Consider the following 19,086-nt stretch of genomic DNA (forward strand, 5'->3'; position numbering starts at 1 on the left):
CCCTTTCTGACAAGTGATCATCTGGTATTTATGAGGAGTAGTACGTGAAAGACTAGCTTTAAAAAGATGTGCAAACAATTGACCTAAATACTTCTAGCTCTGGTAGACAGACAAGGGCCAAAATTTGAGTTTAATTCATTCAAAGGGCAAATTCGGATTAAAAGTCTCCTATTTTAGCAGTTTCTCATGATCAGTTGAAGTGCAGTAGCCACTTCACCTACAAGGACATCTGATATCAGCATAAGAAATATCCTTGTCAAGTTACAGATGAAGTCTGTTGTGAGAAGCTAGATGTTTTCTGAGCGAATTTCATGATGTTTCTGTGATTCCCCACTCTAGAGACCAGAATGACAAATCTGTGCCAATCAGGACCTCAGGAACACGGGATGTCAGCCCCCTGCGCTGGCTGAATCAGTGGCACAACGACTTCACCATAAATTACATAAAGATCCGCATGTCACAGAACTTTGGTTACAACAAAACTCAAAACTACTAAATGTAATCCCAAAACAGAAGCCACAATGAGGGTAACATGGCACCCTGGGAATACAACATAAGTGAACAGAGCAGAGAAGCCTGGCTTCTTAAGCAGCGCCTTTTCTAGGGGTTAGCAATGTAGGAATGTCCAAAGGATCTCCACTAAGCTAGCTGGGTCCTTCTAATGGGTTGAAGGAGTCTTTCTGCTTAAGTCAGGCAAAATGTGCTGCCTTACAATGGGGAAAGCCCCCACCCTCCCCATCTGAATAAGAATTTTGGGTAAGTAAAGTATTTTCTTGACTTTTGCTATTACTAAGCTAGTGAAAGTATCGTAATTACACCATCCACAGACTCAAAAACCATTTTTCTTTCTTTTATAACTCACTATTTGTAATGGAAAAGCAGCTCGTATGCCTGACAAATATGGGCAGGGCGCAGGGTTACACAGATTATGCAGCTATCTGTGGATGTTTATCATCATTATAAATAACAAATTAAAAAGTTATAATGGAAGATGCAGCACTGAGTGACAGAATGAAATACACGTATTCACAAAACCTTCTGGAGAAGTCTACAACTAGATGGAAAAGTTAGCATTTTCTATTGTGAGCTGAACAACAGATTTAAAGAATAGTCCAAAACCCCTATAAAAGGTTCTCATTTCCTACTAAATTGCAAAGAATTTTTAGAGTGTTTATAGAGTGCACAAGCTTTCTTCCTTTATTAATTCTAGAGGATATTAAAGGAGTGCATATGCACACATAAAATGATATGAAGTACATATGCACTCAGACTCGGTTTACTTTGTGTTACTTGTTTGTTTACGATTTCATTTAATAGTTGCATTGCTTGCATTTATGACCTATTTATCTTCTCAAATTCCAAAAGTCTATTAAACTAGATTTAAAAAATTATCCTACCACAGGGCATAAGCATTTTCAAATGTTAGTATTGTCTCTATTTCCTGTGAAAAACATGTGTTTTTATTCTTCCCCACATTTTAAAGCCTGCGTGAATAGTAGTACAGAAGAGCAGAAGCATCACTGAACAATTCTGTGTTCATACAACATCTGCTTTCTTATAGTTCATTTGAGGTCCAGAACCCACCATTATTTTTAATAGGATACAAAACGATTTGAGCTAGTACCTTGAGTGGTTAGCAGCAGAGAAAAACCATACAGCCTCACCAAAAAAGTAACAGCTCAAGCAAAAAAAAAACAACCAGAAAACACCATAAAAGACAGGCAGATATGACAGCGAGGTTATTTTCCTATTAGGTCCAACATACACCTTTCCAAGAGGCTGACGGGCTTGAACAACAGGTCAAATTTAACTGTTTTCCCAGATGGCTTCTTCTGGGAAGTGGAGTGGAACGTTCCCTCATTTATCCGTCTGCCTGGGTTATCACCACTGCCCGAAATACCTTTGCCTTTCCAGAGCATCTCAGCCTCCAAGTACCATGTTGGGAAATACATGCGATTGAAAAGGCTTTCCTTCACCTGCTGTGACTTTTTAAGTTGCTCTGCACACAGATGAATGCATGCACCACGCATACATGGAATTTACCCACTGCAGTGAGTCTAGTCAAAACACCAGGGCAATACTGCAACAAGCCAGAAAGCGAAAGAGAGTATTAATAAATAGCAAAAGAAGAGTTGTTATCTGAAACTCAGCAATACTCATGCAAAAAGCAATACAGAAAGTTGGAGACAGTATTTTTAAATTAAGGTGCAAACTCAGAACTGCCAGCTTCCCCACTATTTGCTTCTCTCCTTAGAGGAAACAAAACTACATAAACCATATGGATAATATGACATTTACTTAAAACACACGCTGATAAAAATTTGGAATAAAAATTAAGAATAACAATTTCGGACTGGTATTTTCCACACTTAACATCACAACAATATCACTCTAAAAAGCCCATGGAAGGCAGTGTCAAACCCACTGCCTCAGCAGGCTTGATTCTATTGCAAATGGCATTATAAATCAATTCAGTTTTCCCAAATATGCCTTGAGGAAACAAAGCCACAAATAGCCATTGTAATTTTTTATATAAAAAAAAGACAAAAATAAAAACCAAAGAACAAAAACATCTCTTCATTCTTAACCAAAACATAAGAGCTGTGTTTTTTTTAACAACTCATACTGCTGAATAGAAAATACTATAGGATCACAGAATGGCTTGGGTTCAAAGGGACCTTAAAGATCAGCCCCAACCCCAGCCATGAGCTGGTTGCCCCCCACCAAAGCAGATTGCCCAGGGTCCATCCAACCTGGCCTTGGGCACCTCCTGGGATGGGGCATCAGCAGTTTTAGGGGGAAAAAAAAAAGTTGTTAAGCTTCACCAAGGACGACCTGTCGAGCTCTATTAAGTAACGATTAAGTTATATGAAGTTATAATTTTCCTCACTTACACTGTTCTTGGATCAAAATAACATCTTAGCCATTTGCTGCGAGGCTGCTGATTGAGTTAAGTTTATCACAGTCACAGCTAAGAACCAGAATATTCTCTCATACCTCGTTCTGCCCGAGTTATATTTTTAAAAAGTGCTTGATACGAAGCCAGACTCTGATCTCAGTGACACTAGTGCCAGCTCCAGCAGTCTGTTGACTCCAGTCAATTTGCTTCAGTCCTCTGGCTGAGGCAGAGGAGGATCTGGCCTGCTGAATTCGCAGGGGTTTTTCTCAGCGCTGGGAACACACTGGAGGTTTCTACACAAACCGTAACAACTCCCACAGTTATAACCTCCTCTGGGTAAAAATTGTCCAGCTTTGCTTAAAAATGAACATGTCGGGAGGTCTTGGCAAGTCATACAGCTACATACAGCTGAATGAAAGCAAGCAAGCAAGATTTCTAATTGGGGCTAAACAGAGCCTGGGTCAAACCTGCTGAAGCCGCTTTGGTGACAACACTTGGGAGCAAGCTGGCAATTCCAAACTAACAGAACTCTCCTGCCCTCCTCACTTCTCCCCTTACGGTGGATGTATAAATGCATACTGATGGCTACTGGGATTTGTAGCCTAACTGATTTTGACATTTTTAACTTCAGAATTTGCAACATGACTTTCGAGCCCCGGGGCAGGAGCGCTAAATGCTAAAAACTTTGGGACTAGGGAGTATTAATTTAGTCCTTCTGAGCAGCTTGGCTTCAACAATGTTCTAACGAGATCTCAGCGCCATCCAAAACTCAGCAGTGGACGCTCAAAAACTACAAGGAATTTTGGATCCAAAGCAGGGTTTTGTGGCTTTGGTTCTTGTTTGTCACAGGACAAATGAAGCTCCAGACCTTAACTCAAGGGAACAGAGGAAACTCAGGTCTGGGTCTGAATTTACAGTTAGATTCACCTCATTTTAGCTGGCACTGCACTTATTTTGCAGTTCATGACATATTTGTATTTTAAGAAGAAAAAAATTATGCGTGGAGCAAGCATCCTGGCATCATAAGTCATCAATAAATCTCTTTTCCATAACAACCCACAAGAATTCACTGCAGGACCCAATTGTTAAAACACAAAGCAATGACACTCTGTAAGCTTTCAGAAACATCATTTGAGCCCTTGTGGACTCTCTGAATGAGTCACTGGTCCTTCAACAGAATCATCAGAGCTTATGCTAAGCCAGGTTAATTCCCTCTCCCCTTTAATTTAGAAGTCCAGCTGCAGCTTGAGGCTTTCCAGTGAAGAAACCTAAATGCAGCACCCGTTCACCCTGAACATGAAACCTCCTGGGGCCTGAAGCTCATCTCTTCCTAAAAACCAGACATAAGCCACGCTCAAGGGAAAAAATGAGATTTTCAAAGCCTCATGGGGCATGTGATGTACAAATCAATATTCCACTTACACAGCACAAAGCATTCGCTGCTGAAGGCCAAAGGATCACAGCTGAAGCTGTTATGGTTGGGAAGGGGTCAGCTGTAAGAACTTACCAAAGCTACCTGTGACAAGGGCAGCTTGCAGCATGGCATCCCACTTCACCTACTTTGTCCTAATTTTTCACACTCTATCAGCCACGCTGGCCACCTCAGCCCAAGGTTTTTGCTGCGCCTGTCACCAGCCAAACCTCAGCCACCACTTGTCCCCAACTTGCCAGGGAAGCCTGGAGCCATCTGCAAGCAGCCCTCTGTCCATCAAGACTTTACCAATGGCTCCAGTAAGTCTAGGGTTAAGACAAAGGCAAAGCAGAGTTCCAGCACCTGAAAATCTCCAGTAAAGATATCACGTACAATTCACCAGAAATTATGATCTTTTTATTTCCTTTTTCTGTGTTTTTTTTTTTTTGTTTGTTTGTCTGTCTTTTAATTTCTGTTACAGTTCGCTAAGTTTTCTTTACAGACTCATCTCTGTGCTGTGGATTTAGAAACAGAAGACTGGAAAGGAATTCCTAATGCCTCCCCTGCCACGCTGGGTCGTACTTTTCATATTCTTCCCAGAAAGAGTGGTGGTGCATTGGCACAGGCTGCCCAGGGAGCTGGTGGAGTCACTGTCCCTAGAAGTATTCAAGGCCCATGGGGACGTGGTCAGTGGGCATGGTGGGGATGGGTTGGGGTCGGACCAGGTGATCTTCGTGGTCTTTCATAACATTAATGATTCTATGATTCTATAAAAGAATAAACAATCCTGAAAGGTGCTCAAGTTTTCGTACACTCTCCCCTACTCTTGCTGGAAAATCATTTCAAAACATCGCAGTTAAGCTTACAAGGAAAAAATGTAGGTTTCCAGGCCATATATTTCGTATTGACAGGATTGTCATGAGGATTGGTTACAATTACAACAAAACCAACACAAGGGATCATGTTATTGATTTCCATGGTTTATGCTAATCTGGTAGGAAGCAGGAAGAGCTCTTTAAACACCCAACAAACTTATCATTTTTATCACTTGGGATGAGTTGCAGGGAGGAAAGGTGTTCCCTGAGCTGTAACTAACTAATGCTTCTCTTAGTAATAAAAATAAAAGCCCACCAGCAATTCTCTAGAAAATGGAAAAGATGGAAAAGGAAAAAAAATGAGTATGAAAAACAGAGAAAAAAATAGAAGGAAAAAATAGTTTCTACTACTAATACAGCAGAGCAATATCTAATTGTGGAATATTTGAGTTGTTTGGTAGTGGTGGTTGTTTTTCTCTTATGAAAAAAAAAAAAAAAAAAGGTTTAAGCCTATCCCATGCTTTTTTTAAATAGCTGAAACTGATAACACTGAACTCAGTCGTGATTCTACTTTATTTACTTCTATGTCTATCGAAGTCCACATGACTCTTCCATGAGACAGACTTATGTGGGCTGACGGATAGATATACGTAAAAGAAAAAAGGAAAAATATCGTTAGGAAAAGGAACATTTTCTTGTCTGTTCTTTCAGTATGATTTCTTATGTCAACGTCTACCTTATTATTTCCTATAAGTAGAAACAGATTTCTCTCTCTTTCAAAAAATTCTTAAACAGAAAACCTCTTTTGACAGTTTCAGCAGCAGATTAATCACTTTTGCAACCCACAGAAAAAAAAGTTTTCTGGAAAGCATAACTGTCTGTAAATGTAAATGACAGAATTACTCTCTCTTATGCTAAGACGCCTACACATTCTCTCACTTCCATGACTCAGCACCAGATAAAAGCATGCGAGATAATAAGCAGCAAATTTTCCTTTAGAACAACAATAAAAAAAACAACTCTCGCTCCCCCCCTCTCCCACCCCACAAATAAACAGCAATCCCCATGGTGGCAGACCAAATTCCACCAACAGATTCCCCTCCCACTGGAATTGCTGCAATCAAGTACAAATATCCCAAGGATTTCAGAGAGGAAAGGGACCAGGCTCGAACTGCGTCAAAATCAAAACACATGCAAACACAAGAGGCTTTTCTTTTTCTCCAAATGAGCAATAAATGGGTCTGTTTCGACTAAAAGGAATTTTATTACTGTTCATCCCCTGCCTTGCTCTAATTTGGTAGACAAATGAGTTGAAACTTTGCTCACCTATAGTGAAAATTTCCAGGCACTCTATAGCAATGCACTCATGCCCCAAATCACAGAAACCCATGGGGAAGGGAGGGGAATTCCAGTGGGCCTTCCCCTGTGGTCCCTGGGCAAGCTGTGCAAGGAGCTCAACAGGAACACGATAACTTGTTCAGCAACTCTGGACAGCTGCAGTCCTTTCCCACCCAAAATAAGTCTTATTTTGGACTCGTCTTCAAAAAAGAAAACAAAAAGAAAAAAAAAAAAGCAAAAAAGAAAAGCACTCATCCCTCTTGCTCAGTGTGGGACATTTCTCTTTTGAGCTTCCATCACTCCATGAGCAGATTATCGTGAGCCCACACCCCTTGGAGGCAGCTTCAAGGGCCTGAAAATGTTTTAATTAGTTCAATTATTGATTAAGGCAGCAGAAAGAACGCTCATGCCCATCACCTTCAGAGGAAGCCCCATCCAGCAGAGTCACGTCAAGGAGTACTGCCATCAAGCCATTGTGCTGCTGATGGCTTTTAAATATTTTATCCTGGAAATTGGAAATTAATGGTGTTAGCCATTAAAGTTTAAATTTACAGGAAAGCCCCAAGGCAAGGCTCCTGCAAAGCAGCAAACCCATTAGGTCCCTAATTTCTCTGCCGTGAGGATTAATGCACTGAACATGGTAAACACACACAGCAGCATCCCAGGGCACTGGTGCAGGACTTGGCAAGTGGGATGCTTGGAGCTGAGCTGGAGGCAGAGTCAAACCCTGAGAATGGCCTTCATTAACAAAGCATCTCTTTTCTTTATGGAGGCATGTGTGGAAATCTCGGGCAGGGTCACCCACACAGAGGGATCAGGGCTGGGACAGCGATTGGGAACAGGCTCCTGTGTACCCCAACACCTGCCCTACCCGACTCACCCTTTCCCTCAGCAACTGAGCTTCCACATTAACATCCTGTAAGTTCTAGATGGGAATGTGCAGGCCCTAAGCCCCAGGACTGTTCCGTTCATACTTGCGTCTTGAAACCATGTGGCTTATTTCATGAATGACAGATTCCCGAGCCCACATCCAATCCAGAGCAGGTGTAGCTCCAGTGTTTTCTGTGCAGCCACATCTGCTCATACTCCAGGGCAAACGCCAAACTATTTACTGCTAGTTAAAATTTATTGCAGTTTCAGTCTCACATCCCAAAACTGCTCTTGTTCAAAAACTCTTTTTAAATCCTTCTTTGCTGACTGAGTAAAGGAAACCTGACAATTAAAATGGTAAATTGTTCAGAACCTGTTCAGCACCCAACTGAAGATCTTCAAACACTTTGGGAATTTAAATGCATTCGATCACTCCCAAGCCTGGCACTGCTGCCCATAGAGCTGTGGGTGCCTCACCCCTGGAAGTGCTCAAGCCCAGGTTGGGGGGTCCTGGGCAGCCTGAGCTGGTGAGAGGCAGCCAGCCCATGGCAGGGGTTGGGGCTAGGGTCCCCTCCAAACCAACCAATCTGATTCTATGATTTTTATGAAGCCTCTTGCAAAGAATAAAAAAAAAAAATAAAGTATCTTATAAAATCCCCTCCCAAACAAGAAGCTGAAGTACCAGAAGCCTTCAGCGCCCTGCCTGGAAGCAGTTTGCCCCTACAACTGCTTATCCAGCAAAGCAGAGGAAGGGTGGGAAGGGCAGCCAGGAGCTCCAGCATCTCTCAGCCCTCCCATTCTCAGCACTTCATCATGCAACAGACACAGCTGTGCCATCACACGGTTGTCTATGTTTGCCCTCAAGGGCCAGGACAGAAGATGCTGAAAGCATTTGATCCGCATAGTATGAAATGCCAGCGCTGAACATAATTGTTCAGCAATGAAAATTCAGACATAAATAACTGCCTTGTTTCAAACAAGCAGAAGGATGTCTCTGTCTGTAGGAATCTCACAAGAGGGAGCAAAGAAGCAGGGTGTTCCCTTCCTTTTATTATTACCCCCTTTTATTTCTTTTTTAGTGATGTCTGGAAAGAAGCTATCAGCCAGAGGAGCTGCTCCGACGCTGCTGTGGCAGACGGCAGGCAGGGCTCTGCCTCACCAGGGCTGCATGGGGAATTCTGCAGCAGGAGGAAACAACGCGCAGGCTGCCGTCCGCATCCATATAAATTGCTGTCTGCCGCTCACAGCACAAGTTGTTCTGAAAACAAGAGTCAATCATCTGGAGCCTTATTTCTGTACATTTCCTGCAGGGGTCTCATGAAATAAATGAGAATAAATGTAAGGGCGAGAGTTCCTATTAGGAGCAGCCTCATCAGCATCACCCAGCCAAGCATTTACGTCATCAGCATGCTAATTTAATCAGACCTGAGCAGTGATGCTATAAATGGATTACCATCCCAGCTAGCGTGGTTACCGAGGTAACCCAGCCCTTTGTGCCACAGATACAATCGGCTTAATGATAATAAAAACCTCAGCACAAATGAAACAGAAGGAAAAGCCTGACAGGGCTGACGCATACGTGACCCTTTCTCTCTTCTTCCCCCCTCCTCCTTTCCCCAGCCTCAGCCGCTTACTTGCTTACTGCAATAAAATTAAGTGCTGCTGTGATCTGTATGCACAGCATTCCCATAGGGAACACGCAAGTAAATAGAACCCGCGGAAATAATTAATACGGGCCAGCAACTAATGCCGTCAGCACTACTTAGTCATTCTGCAAACCCTGAACGGGAGAGGGAAACAGAGACAGAAATGCCACACGGATGGACTCCAAAGAGCCTGTGAAAGACTTCAGAGAAATAGCTGCTTGCCCCCAAGTAGCATTAATTAGACCAATTAAGGGCTTGGGACAAGAGCTGACTGCAGCAATGAGCATCCCTGCCCACTGCCCATCCCTGCTGGCAGGGGATGCTCCCACACCATCTCCTGCTCAGCTGACACCGGAGGTCAAACAAGCATGGGCAGCCCCAGGAGCAGCCAAGGACCAGCCAGTGTTTCACCTGCACAGCTGCAGAAGAGCTGGGCCTCAGTTTTTCTGCAGAGACAGCACCTGCCAGCTTAGCATGGGATAAAGGACGTCTCTGTGAAACATCAGCCTCGACAGGCTAAAAGGCGGATTGCAGTCTTCAGCTCCATAAGCTCTTCATCCAGATGAACCCAAAGCTCCCTGCAGATGCTCAGACCTTTCACCTGCCTGTACTGCAGCTCACTGCCTCACCTGTCAGTGCTCCATCTAAAAGCACCAAACACAGTGGCCACAGCAGGAACATGCATGACAGCCTCAGCTTTATCCAGCTCCCAGCAGGTCTTGCTCCAGCCTAAGTAGCACCCTAAGAACGAGGCCAGTAATGTTGATAGATTCACCAGGAGTGCAATGAATTCTCAGCTGCCCATCACATAAACACACACACATCAACTGTGTTGTTTTTTAATGCCCAAAATGCAGCACATGCAACCTATGGAAAAAAAAAAAAAGTTTTCCCAATATTTACTACTGGACATGTATGGAAATGCCTTTGTTTCTCGCTCTAGAAGAGTTAATCTCAGGTCCTTCTCATGACAAGAAGAAATGAGGAGTGCTGCATTTCAGCATCAACAAGTGAATAGGAGACAGCATCCCAAGACCCACTCCCACAACAGACATTAAGGCCACCAGTAAGATAAACTATATTTCAGTTGTTAAAAAACCACCCCTCCCGTTTTTCTCAATTATGTGTCAAATCTATAGGTGAAGCTGATGGGACTATGTGAAAGAAGCCCACAGGAATGGGCTCACCAAGCCAACCCAGCACTTTTTTTTAAACACAGAGCAGAGGTACCCAAACGCTTGGAAATGAAACAAGTGTTAGTGAGATCAGTTCTTTCAGAAGATGAAACTTTTTATGAAGCGGCAGAACCAGCAAACACAGAACAGCCTCCATGCACTGTCGCATGTCCCTGTAGTGAGCAATGAGAGCAGATTTGTCTACAGAATAGAAATATTCAGGCTCATCTCTTGGGAAATCTCGCTAAATACTTTCTCACTCCTCCATTAAGTGGAAGAGCTCCAACTCTCCCAAGAAATGTATTGCATGTTTCTAGAAAAATAGTTGAATATTTCCTTGAGGAGCCCTTTTAGATCAGATTAGAGGAGTATACTTCTCCTGAGAAAGAAGGAAATGCTATTCAAACAACACAAAATTAGTATGAAAAGTTAAACTCCAGGCTGAAAAAGTCTGCCTAGAGGTATGTGACTACAGTACTGGGATTGATGCTCTTTAATATCTCTATGAAAGATACTGACGGTGGGACAGGATACTAGTCAGAAAGACCTAGACAGGCTCAAGCAGCGGGCTCAGGTCATCATCATGAGGCTCACAAAACCCAAGTGCAAGGTCTAAAAGTACAAGCTAGGGAATGCAATAATAGAGCCCATCCCTACTGAGAAAGGCTTGGGAAATCTGGTGGACAGCAAGCTGGACATGAACCAGCAACATGTCCTCACAGCCCAGAAAGCCATCCAGATCCTAGGCTGTGTCAAAAGTAGCATGGCAAGCTGGGGGTTGATCCTGCCCCTCTACTCTGCACTGGTGAGGCCTCACTGGAATACTGCATCTAGATGTGGAGTCCTCAGTAGAGATATGGACCTGTTAGAACCCAACCAGAGAAGGGCCACAAAAGTGATCCAAGGGATGGAACGCTTCCCTGCAAGGACAGACTTGAGAGAACTGGGGCAGTTCAGCCTGGAGATGAGACCCAAGAGCAGCCTCTCAGTTCCTGAAGGACAGTTGTAGAAGGAAGGCGACAGACTCTTTCGCAGGGTCTGTAGTGATAAGACAAGGGAAAACATTCCAAACTAGAAGAGGGGACACAGTCCGGATATAAGGAAAAAAGTGTTTTTATGATAAAGGTGGTGAGGCACTGGTACACGTTGCCCAGAAAGGTGGATGCCCTGTCCCTACGGACATTCAAGATCAGTCTGGACAGGGCTCTGAGCACCTGATGGAGCTGTAGGTGTCTGTTTATTCCAGAGAGTTGGACCAGATGGTCTTTAAAGGTCTCTTCCAACTCAAAAAATTCTATTGTTTTATGACTTTACCTGGTGTTCACAGGTGGGATTAATCCCAGCAAAGGTAATCGAGGACAAAACTCCTTGAATTGAAAGGCAGATGGAAGAACCCAGAGCTCTGGAACTGGTGTGACTGTTGATATGAAAAAGCAGCCATCACCTTTACTAAAATTTAAAAGTCATCGTGACAGCTTGAGAGATTGTGACCTTTAAGTGACACACCAGCAAGCTCTACTCTTTACAGTGCCCCCATGTGCAACCAGGGGGAGATCTGGAAATGCAGCATCCTGGGGTGCCTTTATCACTGCAGACATTTGGACATGCTTGTGAGTTTAATCAATAGCAGAGATGAAATCAGAGAGAATGTGTGGTCATGTCTGCATATAACATTCCAAAGGCAGAAGGCAAAGAAAAGTGGAGCTGTTTTTTTCCAAAGCAGAGCAGTCCCTCAAGTTGCAGGTACAAATTCATGCATTTGAAACTCTCTTCATGCAGTGCTTTACACCCCAGAGCTGCCCATTGGTTGTCACATCCATTACAAATGTAGGAATATCATCTCCTTTTATAAAGAGGTAAACGCTGATACAGAGAGGTCAGAGACTGGTGGGTGGACTGCCATCAGCAGAGGCTGAAGACGCAGTCAAGCACAAATAAGGAGGAATAATCCTCATGGAGGCACTGTGCCAGGCCCAGACTGCAAGAAGGATGGGCAGCAGCTCCATCTTAACATGTGTACATCCACTTAGTAGCATGTTTAAATCTCAAGTACAATTAATTTCCAGTATAGTCAAAGGAATCTGTGTTTGGAAAGGAGCTTTTTTAGATCACTGTTTTAAGGAAGTCTGAAAATTAAAGCACACAACACCACAGGTTTCTAAGAAAAAGGGAGGAATTGGCATTGATGTCGCTTGTTGCCATTTATTTCAATGGAAACTACAGGTGTGCAACACTTCAGAGAAAGCCCTTAAACATCTCCACTGCCACAATCAAGTGAAACCCCAACCAGCAGCCTCCCTTTTCCCCTACACCTTGCTCCTTTTGCCAGCCAGGTGAACCCTGGGGTGGTAACAGCACAGCAGCCCCATCCAGCTGCACGTGTCCCAGCCACATTAAAAAAAGAAAAGAATTAGGTGTTCATTAAAATTTACAGTATGCTTCTAACCTTTTTATAGTTAGATGCTTGTTCTCCTGGCCATAAGATTAGGTACGCTACGCTGTTGTTTTTATTATTGGCTTTTGTTGCCTGCCCCACATCTTATGTGATTTAGTGCTGTGGATCAATGCCAGGTAACAACTCAGGCTCCCATATCCTTCTTCCACAGCTGCAGAACAGCCAGCACTGGCATTTTTCTCTCTTCTTATAGGACTCACAGCTTATCCAGGAGGGATTGCTTCAAGCTTCTCTGGAGATGACTTCCCAGCACAGCAGGATTCCTGGCCATCTGCAGCAGGTCCTAACTCTGGGCATCAGTTAAATCAACGACCAAGAAGGAAATACCAGGGAAGCTGTCTGTGAAAGAGTCACTAGGCCAAATATTTGTTTCATTGCTTATGATGTTAAAGCTGAAGTTTTACAGTGCTGCTTCCTACAGCTCAAAGCCTTGTCATCCACAGGCAACATCACAAGAATCATTTTCTTACTTTCATTATTAGCATGGCTCTTCCAGTGACCCACAAAGGTAAGCAGCACAACACGCACTTGCCAGCTGTCTATGCTCCACATACACTCTAAACCCTTTGAAAAACAAGTCTTCTCTCTGTAACTGAGCTCATTTCACTTGTTCAGGTTGGCTCAAAACAAATAAGCAGCAGAAATATTTTTGCTGTTTAGTTTCCTAAAGGGATATTATATCCTCAAGAAGCATTAAGACAGTGACCACGCTGAACAGAGGAACCAGAAGCTACAGAGATTGCTGTCTTCGAAACATCTGCTCTGCTTTTCCAAGTCCCTCAGATTGCAAAGGAAGCCAGAAAATGAAACCTTCAGTAATGGCTCATATCCAAGGCTTTACAAACAGATCAGTGGCAGGCCACAGAATTATGCTTCAAGAGAGAGTAGAGCATCCACATCCATTTGCTGGGCACTGAGGCTGACAGTGTCTGCAAGGCAGCTGAGGGCCCTTGGGGGAGAAGGAGACACGCTGCCCAGGGCTCTGGCTCTTCTGGGGAATGAGAACTGGTCCACAGCCACCAAACCCACAGGTGATTTGGTGCAGCCTTACCTTTTGCCAGCAAGTCTTGCCACAAGCTTCCTTGCTAAACTGCAGAAAAGAGGTTGGAAGGGACCTCAGAGGGTGTGCAGCCCAGCCACTTCTTGTAGGGCCAACTCCATCCATGCTGCTCCTGAGTTGCTGACACAACCTGACCTAAATCCCTTCTGAGGGCCCTCTGTTTCTCAGTGCTGTCTTTTTGTAGGGTTACCTATCCCTCCTACAGCAGTTGAGCTCAAGCAGCTAATCTAAACCTCCCTGACTAGATTTTAAGGCCAAGACTTTGCACTTTCCCAAGCAGACATTCAGAACCTTTTCTTCTCCTCTCCCTTGCAGCTGAAAGTAGAACAGACCCTGAACAATTAGGAGATGAGAACACCCACAGGGATGAGGTTATTTACATAAACAGGATCACAATGTGTGTGTGTTTATCTATTTACTACTTAAAAGAAAATACCGCAATCTCTTCTCTAATTAAAACACCCAGTTTGCCCTGCTGCACAATTGCTAAGCAGATTTAAAATGGGGACTTCAGTAGCTATTTTATGGCTAATCAAATGAGTAAATATAATGATCTGCTCCAACTCCCATTCTGATTACAGTATAGCTATTTCACTCCCTAAATAAGATCCTTGCATCCAAAAAGAATAACTTAACGAGCTTAAGAGCAGAATGTTAGGCTCAATTTCTCTGGAGGGTAATAGAGTGGGAGTGTCTGTATAATTAGCTTTGTTGGGCTTCCTCCCTCACTATACAGTACTTTCTATACAGAGCTTTCACCATCTCTACAGGTTCCCATGCACAACAACGCAGAGCACATTGGATTCGCGCTGGCTTGTGCAGAGCAGTACTGGAAGACAGAAGGCTTGAGAAGCAGTAGTGCTTTCAGCCCAAAAGGGCTCGAGTTTTAATTTAGCTTTAGCTACAAAAGCACATGTGTTCGTGCACATATTTTATTCATCTCCAGTGTACTGAACTCTTAAATGTTTCTGAAAGTTAGATTCTCCAGACTACAAACACACTGATCAAATCAAAGCATAAATCACAAAAGTACATCCAACATTTTCTCCACAACGCAGAACTTGAAATTAAATTAACATCTCACAATCTGTAAGACAAAGCATTAACTAACTCATTTTGAAGAGTCTGATGCTGAATTCCCTTATAGAAAATAAAAGTATCTGATATACAGATTTTCCACTGTAAGGGGTAGCTTTATATAAATTGGCAAAATTATATTTTGTTCCTGCAGAAGATCTGAAAATGCTTTCTGAAGTCAGACAGCCAGGTGGGATACGTGATTATTGCCATCTCTGTTTTACAGATGGAAAATAATGCTAGAACAGTTTGAAATATCACTGAAAATATAGGTAGCATGTCAGAGACCTGGAAGGAGAAGGAACACAATAGATTCCATTTGGTCCCAAAGCACTCTGCCTAAGACAGACCACTCCCAGTGAGCCAGGCAGTCACCAGGTATCTTCCCTATCACTTCTACTTGGGAATATCACAGTGACCATGGACACAACCTTCAGAAACCATCACATAGAAGTCTTGGCAATGAGAAACCAAACTCTAGTCAAATTACTTGATTTAACTGCAGTGCCTACTAACAAAACTGAAAGAACAAGATGTCAGGGAAGTTGCTCCAAAAGGCACATAAAGCAGCAGACTCAGGCTTCAGTTGTTCAAAACAAAATCCACAGTTAATCCGCTGTTTCAGACTAAGTTAACTGCAAATAACAAAAGGAATAATACAGGTCCAGGAGCCACCTCCTTTGCTTCAGCATTTCCAGTCTCTAGTTTGTACTTAGCTACTCCTGATCAGAACATATGATACAGCACTTAACTCTCCTACTTACTCTGAAACAGCCAAGTATACCAGGACTTTTTAGCCTTGAAAAGCAACATGTACAAAAGGAGGAAAGATTGCCTTGTCTCTTTCAATGAGAACAACAAGCAATGCAACACAACCCCAGTGGGCAGCAAATAGCACGCAGAAGGAAGGGAGTCTGCCCATCTCCATGGGACTCCTGTGCCTTGGGATGTGTTACATTCCTGCAGTTCACTTGGGTTCATAAAGCAGTTAGATGATCCGACAGAAGAAAAAAACCAACTGAGTATCGTAGGAAACCACTTCTAATTAAGTCAAACTCTGTGAAAAGCAGATTACCGGATAAAGGGGCAAAATTGCTATAAATTTGCCTTATTCTTGTCTTCTTCAGTACTAGGAAAAACACCAAGCTAAACTGATCATTCAACCGAGCCAGAATGGAGAAACTCAGGTTGTTAATTTCAGACCTACATACACTGACAATTAACAAAAAGACACCAAAAACAAAAGGCTTAAATTCCAGCTTTGAATTCAGGCAGGGTATGTTTCTAGAACCCAGAGCGAGGCCACTTCTGTTCCTGAAAAAAAAACAAACCCCCCCCCCCCCCCCAAAAAAAAAAACCCCAAAAAACTGCAAATAGCAGTAGAGCAGTATTTTAATGATAGGAGCTGAAACAAAAGATACTTATGTGATTGCACTTAGGATGGGCCTTCCCCACTAAGTTCAGCTGCAGACTATAGGGTCCTACAACACTGCAAAAGTACTTATCCGAGTCTAGGAAGGAGATTAGTGATGCTTTTATCAGATGAGCCAAGCCAGTACCAAAGTTAGTTCTTCATAATAGCAGTCACTTCATACACTTAAAAAACAGCCTGACAGGAAAATGAAGTATCAGAAATTGTTCAAAGCATCAATTTCCCATAGAGTGTGTAACACAATAGAAAGCATAGCAAGACAGCAGAGCAGAAAGACCACAGCAAGCAAGTGGCCAGACACAACAGCAGCAGGCACAAAAATAAGGAGGGGAAAAAAAAACCACCAACTACTTACCTTAGGAAAGCCTCTAAGGTCCCCTAATAGGCACAGATCTCCAGACAAAATATTCTTGCCTCTACTGCCAACCCTTAAATGAGGTCTGGGAAGGGGTGCATCCTGGCTCCACCCCTTCCAATCACTCAGGTACATTGCATGCACCTGAGCTCCCCCTGGCTGGCCCTGCCTTGCCACCAGGTGCTCAATCACTGCTTCAAGCTGTGACTCAGAATTTCCCCTACAGAGCAAAAACCAGTCCCTTCTGTGTGTGAGAAGTCCAATTAATAGAGGTTGAGTCAACAGCATGTGATAGAGCTGACACTGGATGCAACTCCAAGGAAGATGGCAGTTCTAAGCACAAAGCTCCTTATACCATCCTGCACTTCTCTGAAGGAATAATTTCCTGTTGCTGGGCATCATGTCCCACCTGGAAGCAAGTTTGGGCATCTCCCACAAAAAGATGGCCTTTGCATTCCCTGGAGCCATGAGCATTCAGATCCACAAACATACATTAGCAGTGAGGGACTTGTTTGGGTGTACAGGTATTTGAATGTATGTTCTTAAGCTGTTCAAGCACACAACAGATTGAAAATGGAGAACAGCAACCTTGGAATATTTCCAAGGCCAACAGATACCTGGTTTGCTATTGGCTGTGTCAGCTCAGCCACACACGAAAGTCTAACAGCACTAATTTTCAAAGCTGTGCTCAACATAAGCCTTTGAGAGAGAGAACTTATCCCAGTCCACCCAGTGACAGAAGAGTATAGAGAAGAAAACCTGAGTGGTCCAGACGCAAATACTACAGATCACAACAAGCATTACCTATGCATCCTCACTGCACCAGGTACAAGCACTCACCCACATACTCAGCAGATGGGCAAAGTCATGGGTTTATCCCTCTTTAACAGGAAGAGTGCAGCCCAGAGACACAAGATGGCTCAGCTGATGTTAAACAGAAGCGTGTGACGGATCTGGGAATATTGGGGACATGTCTACAATGCAGGTCAGAGGGAAACTCACCTCCTCCTCAAGGTCAGGGTGGGACTACACTAAAAGGAAATCCAGGTTAGGGACAGATGCTTCAGGCTATTTCTGTCCACCTCTTTTTCAGTATAGCCGTACTATCTTTAGTAAGCTTGGAGGCAACAATTAGAAAAGCTGATGCCAAACATCCCAGCCTGGCCTTTCTCAGGGACAAATCCCAAATTCCTACCCATCAGAGGTCTGGATGCCCATCAGAAAGTCCTGCAGAACACAGCAAGGAAACCCCCTTCAGGGTTCAAGTTGCTGTTTTCCAACAGCAGACATTTTCAGTCTACAACATTATCTCTTCCATCTTTCCCCACTGCTTGAAATTAAAATAAACATGGACCAGGGCCTAGGATTTTATCTGTCACATATTGCTATCATTAAACACACTTGAAATGAGTGGGTTTAGTTCAAATAAAACTGTCTCTTCCCTCTCCCTTCCTCAGCTCAACAAACATAAAATAGGAAACTGCACTCCAATACATTCAGAAGCAGTACACGTTACATCACAAGTAGATGATCCATCTGGCAGGCTGACACAGTAATAAGTTTACTTAATTGTCAGGTCGGGCGTATTACAGATCCAGTCTGTCAGTCCTTTTATTACAGCTTTGTACTGGGGAATTTAAACCTCCTTCTACTCTGTGTATCTATCTGCAGCACGGGAAGTGAAGATGTGCACATAGCACACGCGTGCACACACATACAGGAAGTGGCATTCCCAACGAGGAGATTAAATTAAGTAAGGAAGTACTGAAGTGAAATGGCTTTTAGCAGCTATATGTGTTTCAGGCTGGAATAATAACCCAAAGAAAGCAATGAGATATTTACATTTAATTTACTTGAAACTGGACTGGGGAAAGCAATGATTATACGGGATAATCCAGCACTGGCTCAGAAGCGAGAGAGCCAGGAATCCTCAGATGTTCCCTTCATTTATACTTTCTAAGCCATCAGCCTGTTATTCTGTTTTTGGCACCCTGCAGTTCCTCTCAAGCAGACAGTCTACTGAGATTGTCCATATGTCCTCAGGAGATATCGCTGAGTACACTCAGCATATGATCAAACTCATCAAATGCCTTTAAAAACATACACAAACCAAACCAAACCTTTTTCCTCTTTTGCCTTTGTATCTTTCTTCATCTCCCTCTCTTCATTAACAAGCTCAACTCCAAAGTGACTATTTACAGGAAGACTTTCAAGTGTTCTAAAATACAATTTGTAGGAAAGATGCCAAATATAAATTGTATTCTCTAGACCTGCATGCATTTGTGATTTTACATGAGCACGCACACATATGTTCAATATAGAAACAGCAGGTGTTCTCTAAAGTTTTATTGCTGTTAGTTAGAAATGACCACATTACTCAACAGTGTTGAAGCCAAGTCTTGTCAAAGGCAAGGCTTGCCAAAAAAGCTACGGTGCCTGATGACTTCAAGCATTCTGCAGCACTGCTTTGGGGTGCCGGTTCTTCTAGGCACCTCCAAAAACTGACTGTGGTCCACTCTTACCCTAAGGAACCACTGAATGTTGTATCCTCTG

At 43.2% G+C, this 19,086-nt stretch overlaps 1 protein-coding gene across 8 annotated transcripts in view; it reads right to left on the bottom strand.

Moving 5' to 3' along the window:
- The window catches only part of LPP (LIM domain containing preferred translocation partner in lipoma), a 310,262-nt gene that overhangs the window by 124,174 nt on the left and 167,002 nt on the right, over positions 1-19,086 (bottom strand). The window contains exon 1 of one of the 8 annotated variants that reach the window (XM_052686964.1): positions 16,534-17,381. The exons of the other annotated variants lie outside the window; for them this stretch is intronic. Coding sequence (XP_052542924.1) covers positions 16,534-16,821 — 288 coding nt within the window. The 5' untranslated portion in view covers positions 16,822-17,381. Of the gene's footprint in view, positions 1-16,533; positions 17,382-19,086 lie in introns of those variants that run through there. 8 annotated transcript variants of the gene reach the window in all.

The sequence above is a fragment of the Tympanuchus pallidicinctus genome, unplaced genomic scaffold (assembly GCF_026119805.1).
Source record: "Tympanuchus pallidicinctus isolate F22 unplaced genomic scaffold, pur_lepc_1.0 scaffold22, whole genome shotgun sequence".
Taxonomy (NCBI): domain Eukaryota; kingdom Metazoa; phylum Chordata; class Aves; order Galliformes; family Phasianidae; genus Tympanuchus; species Tympanuchus pallidicinctus.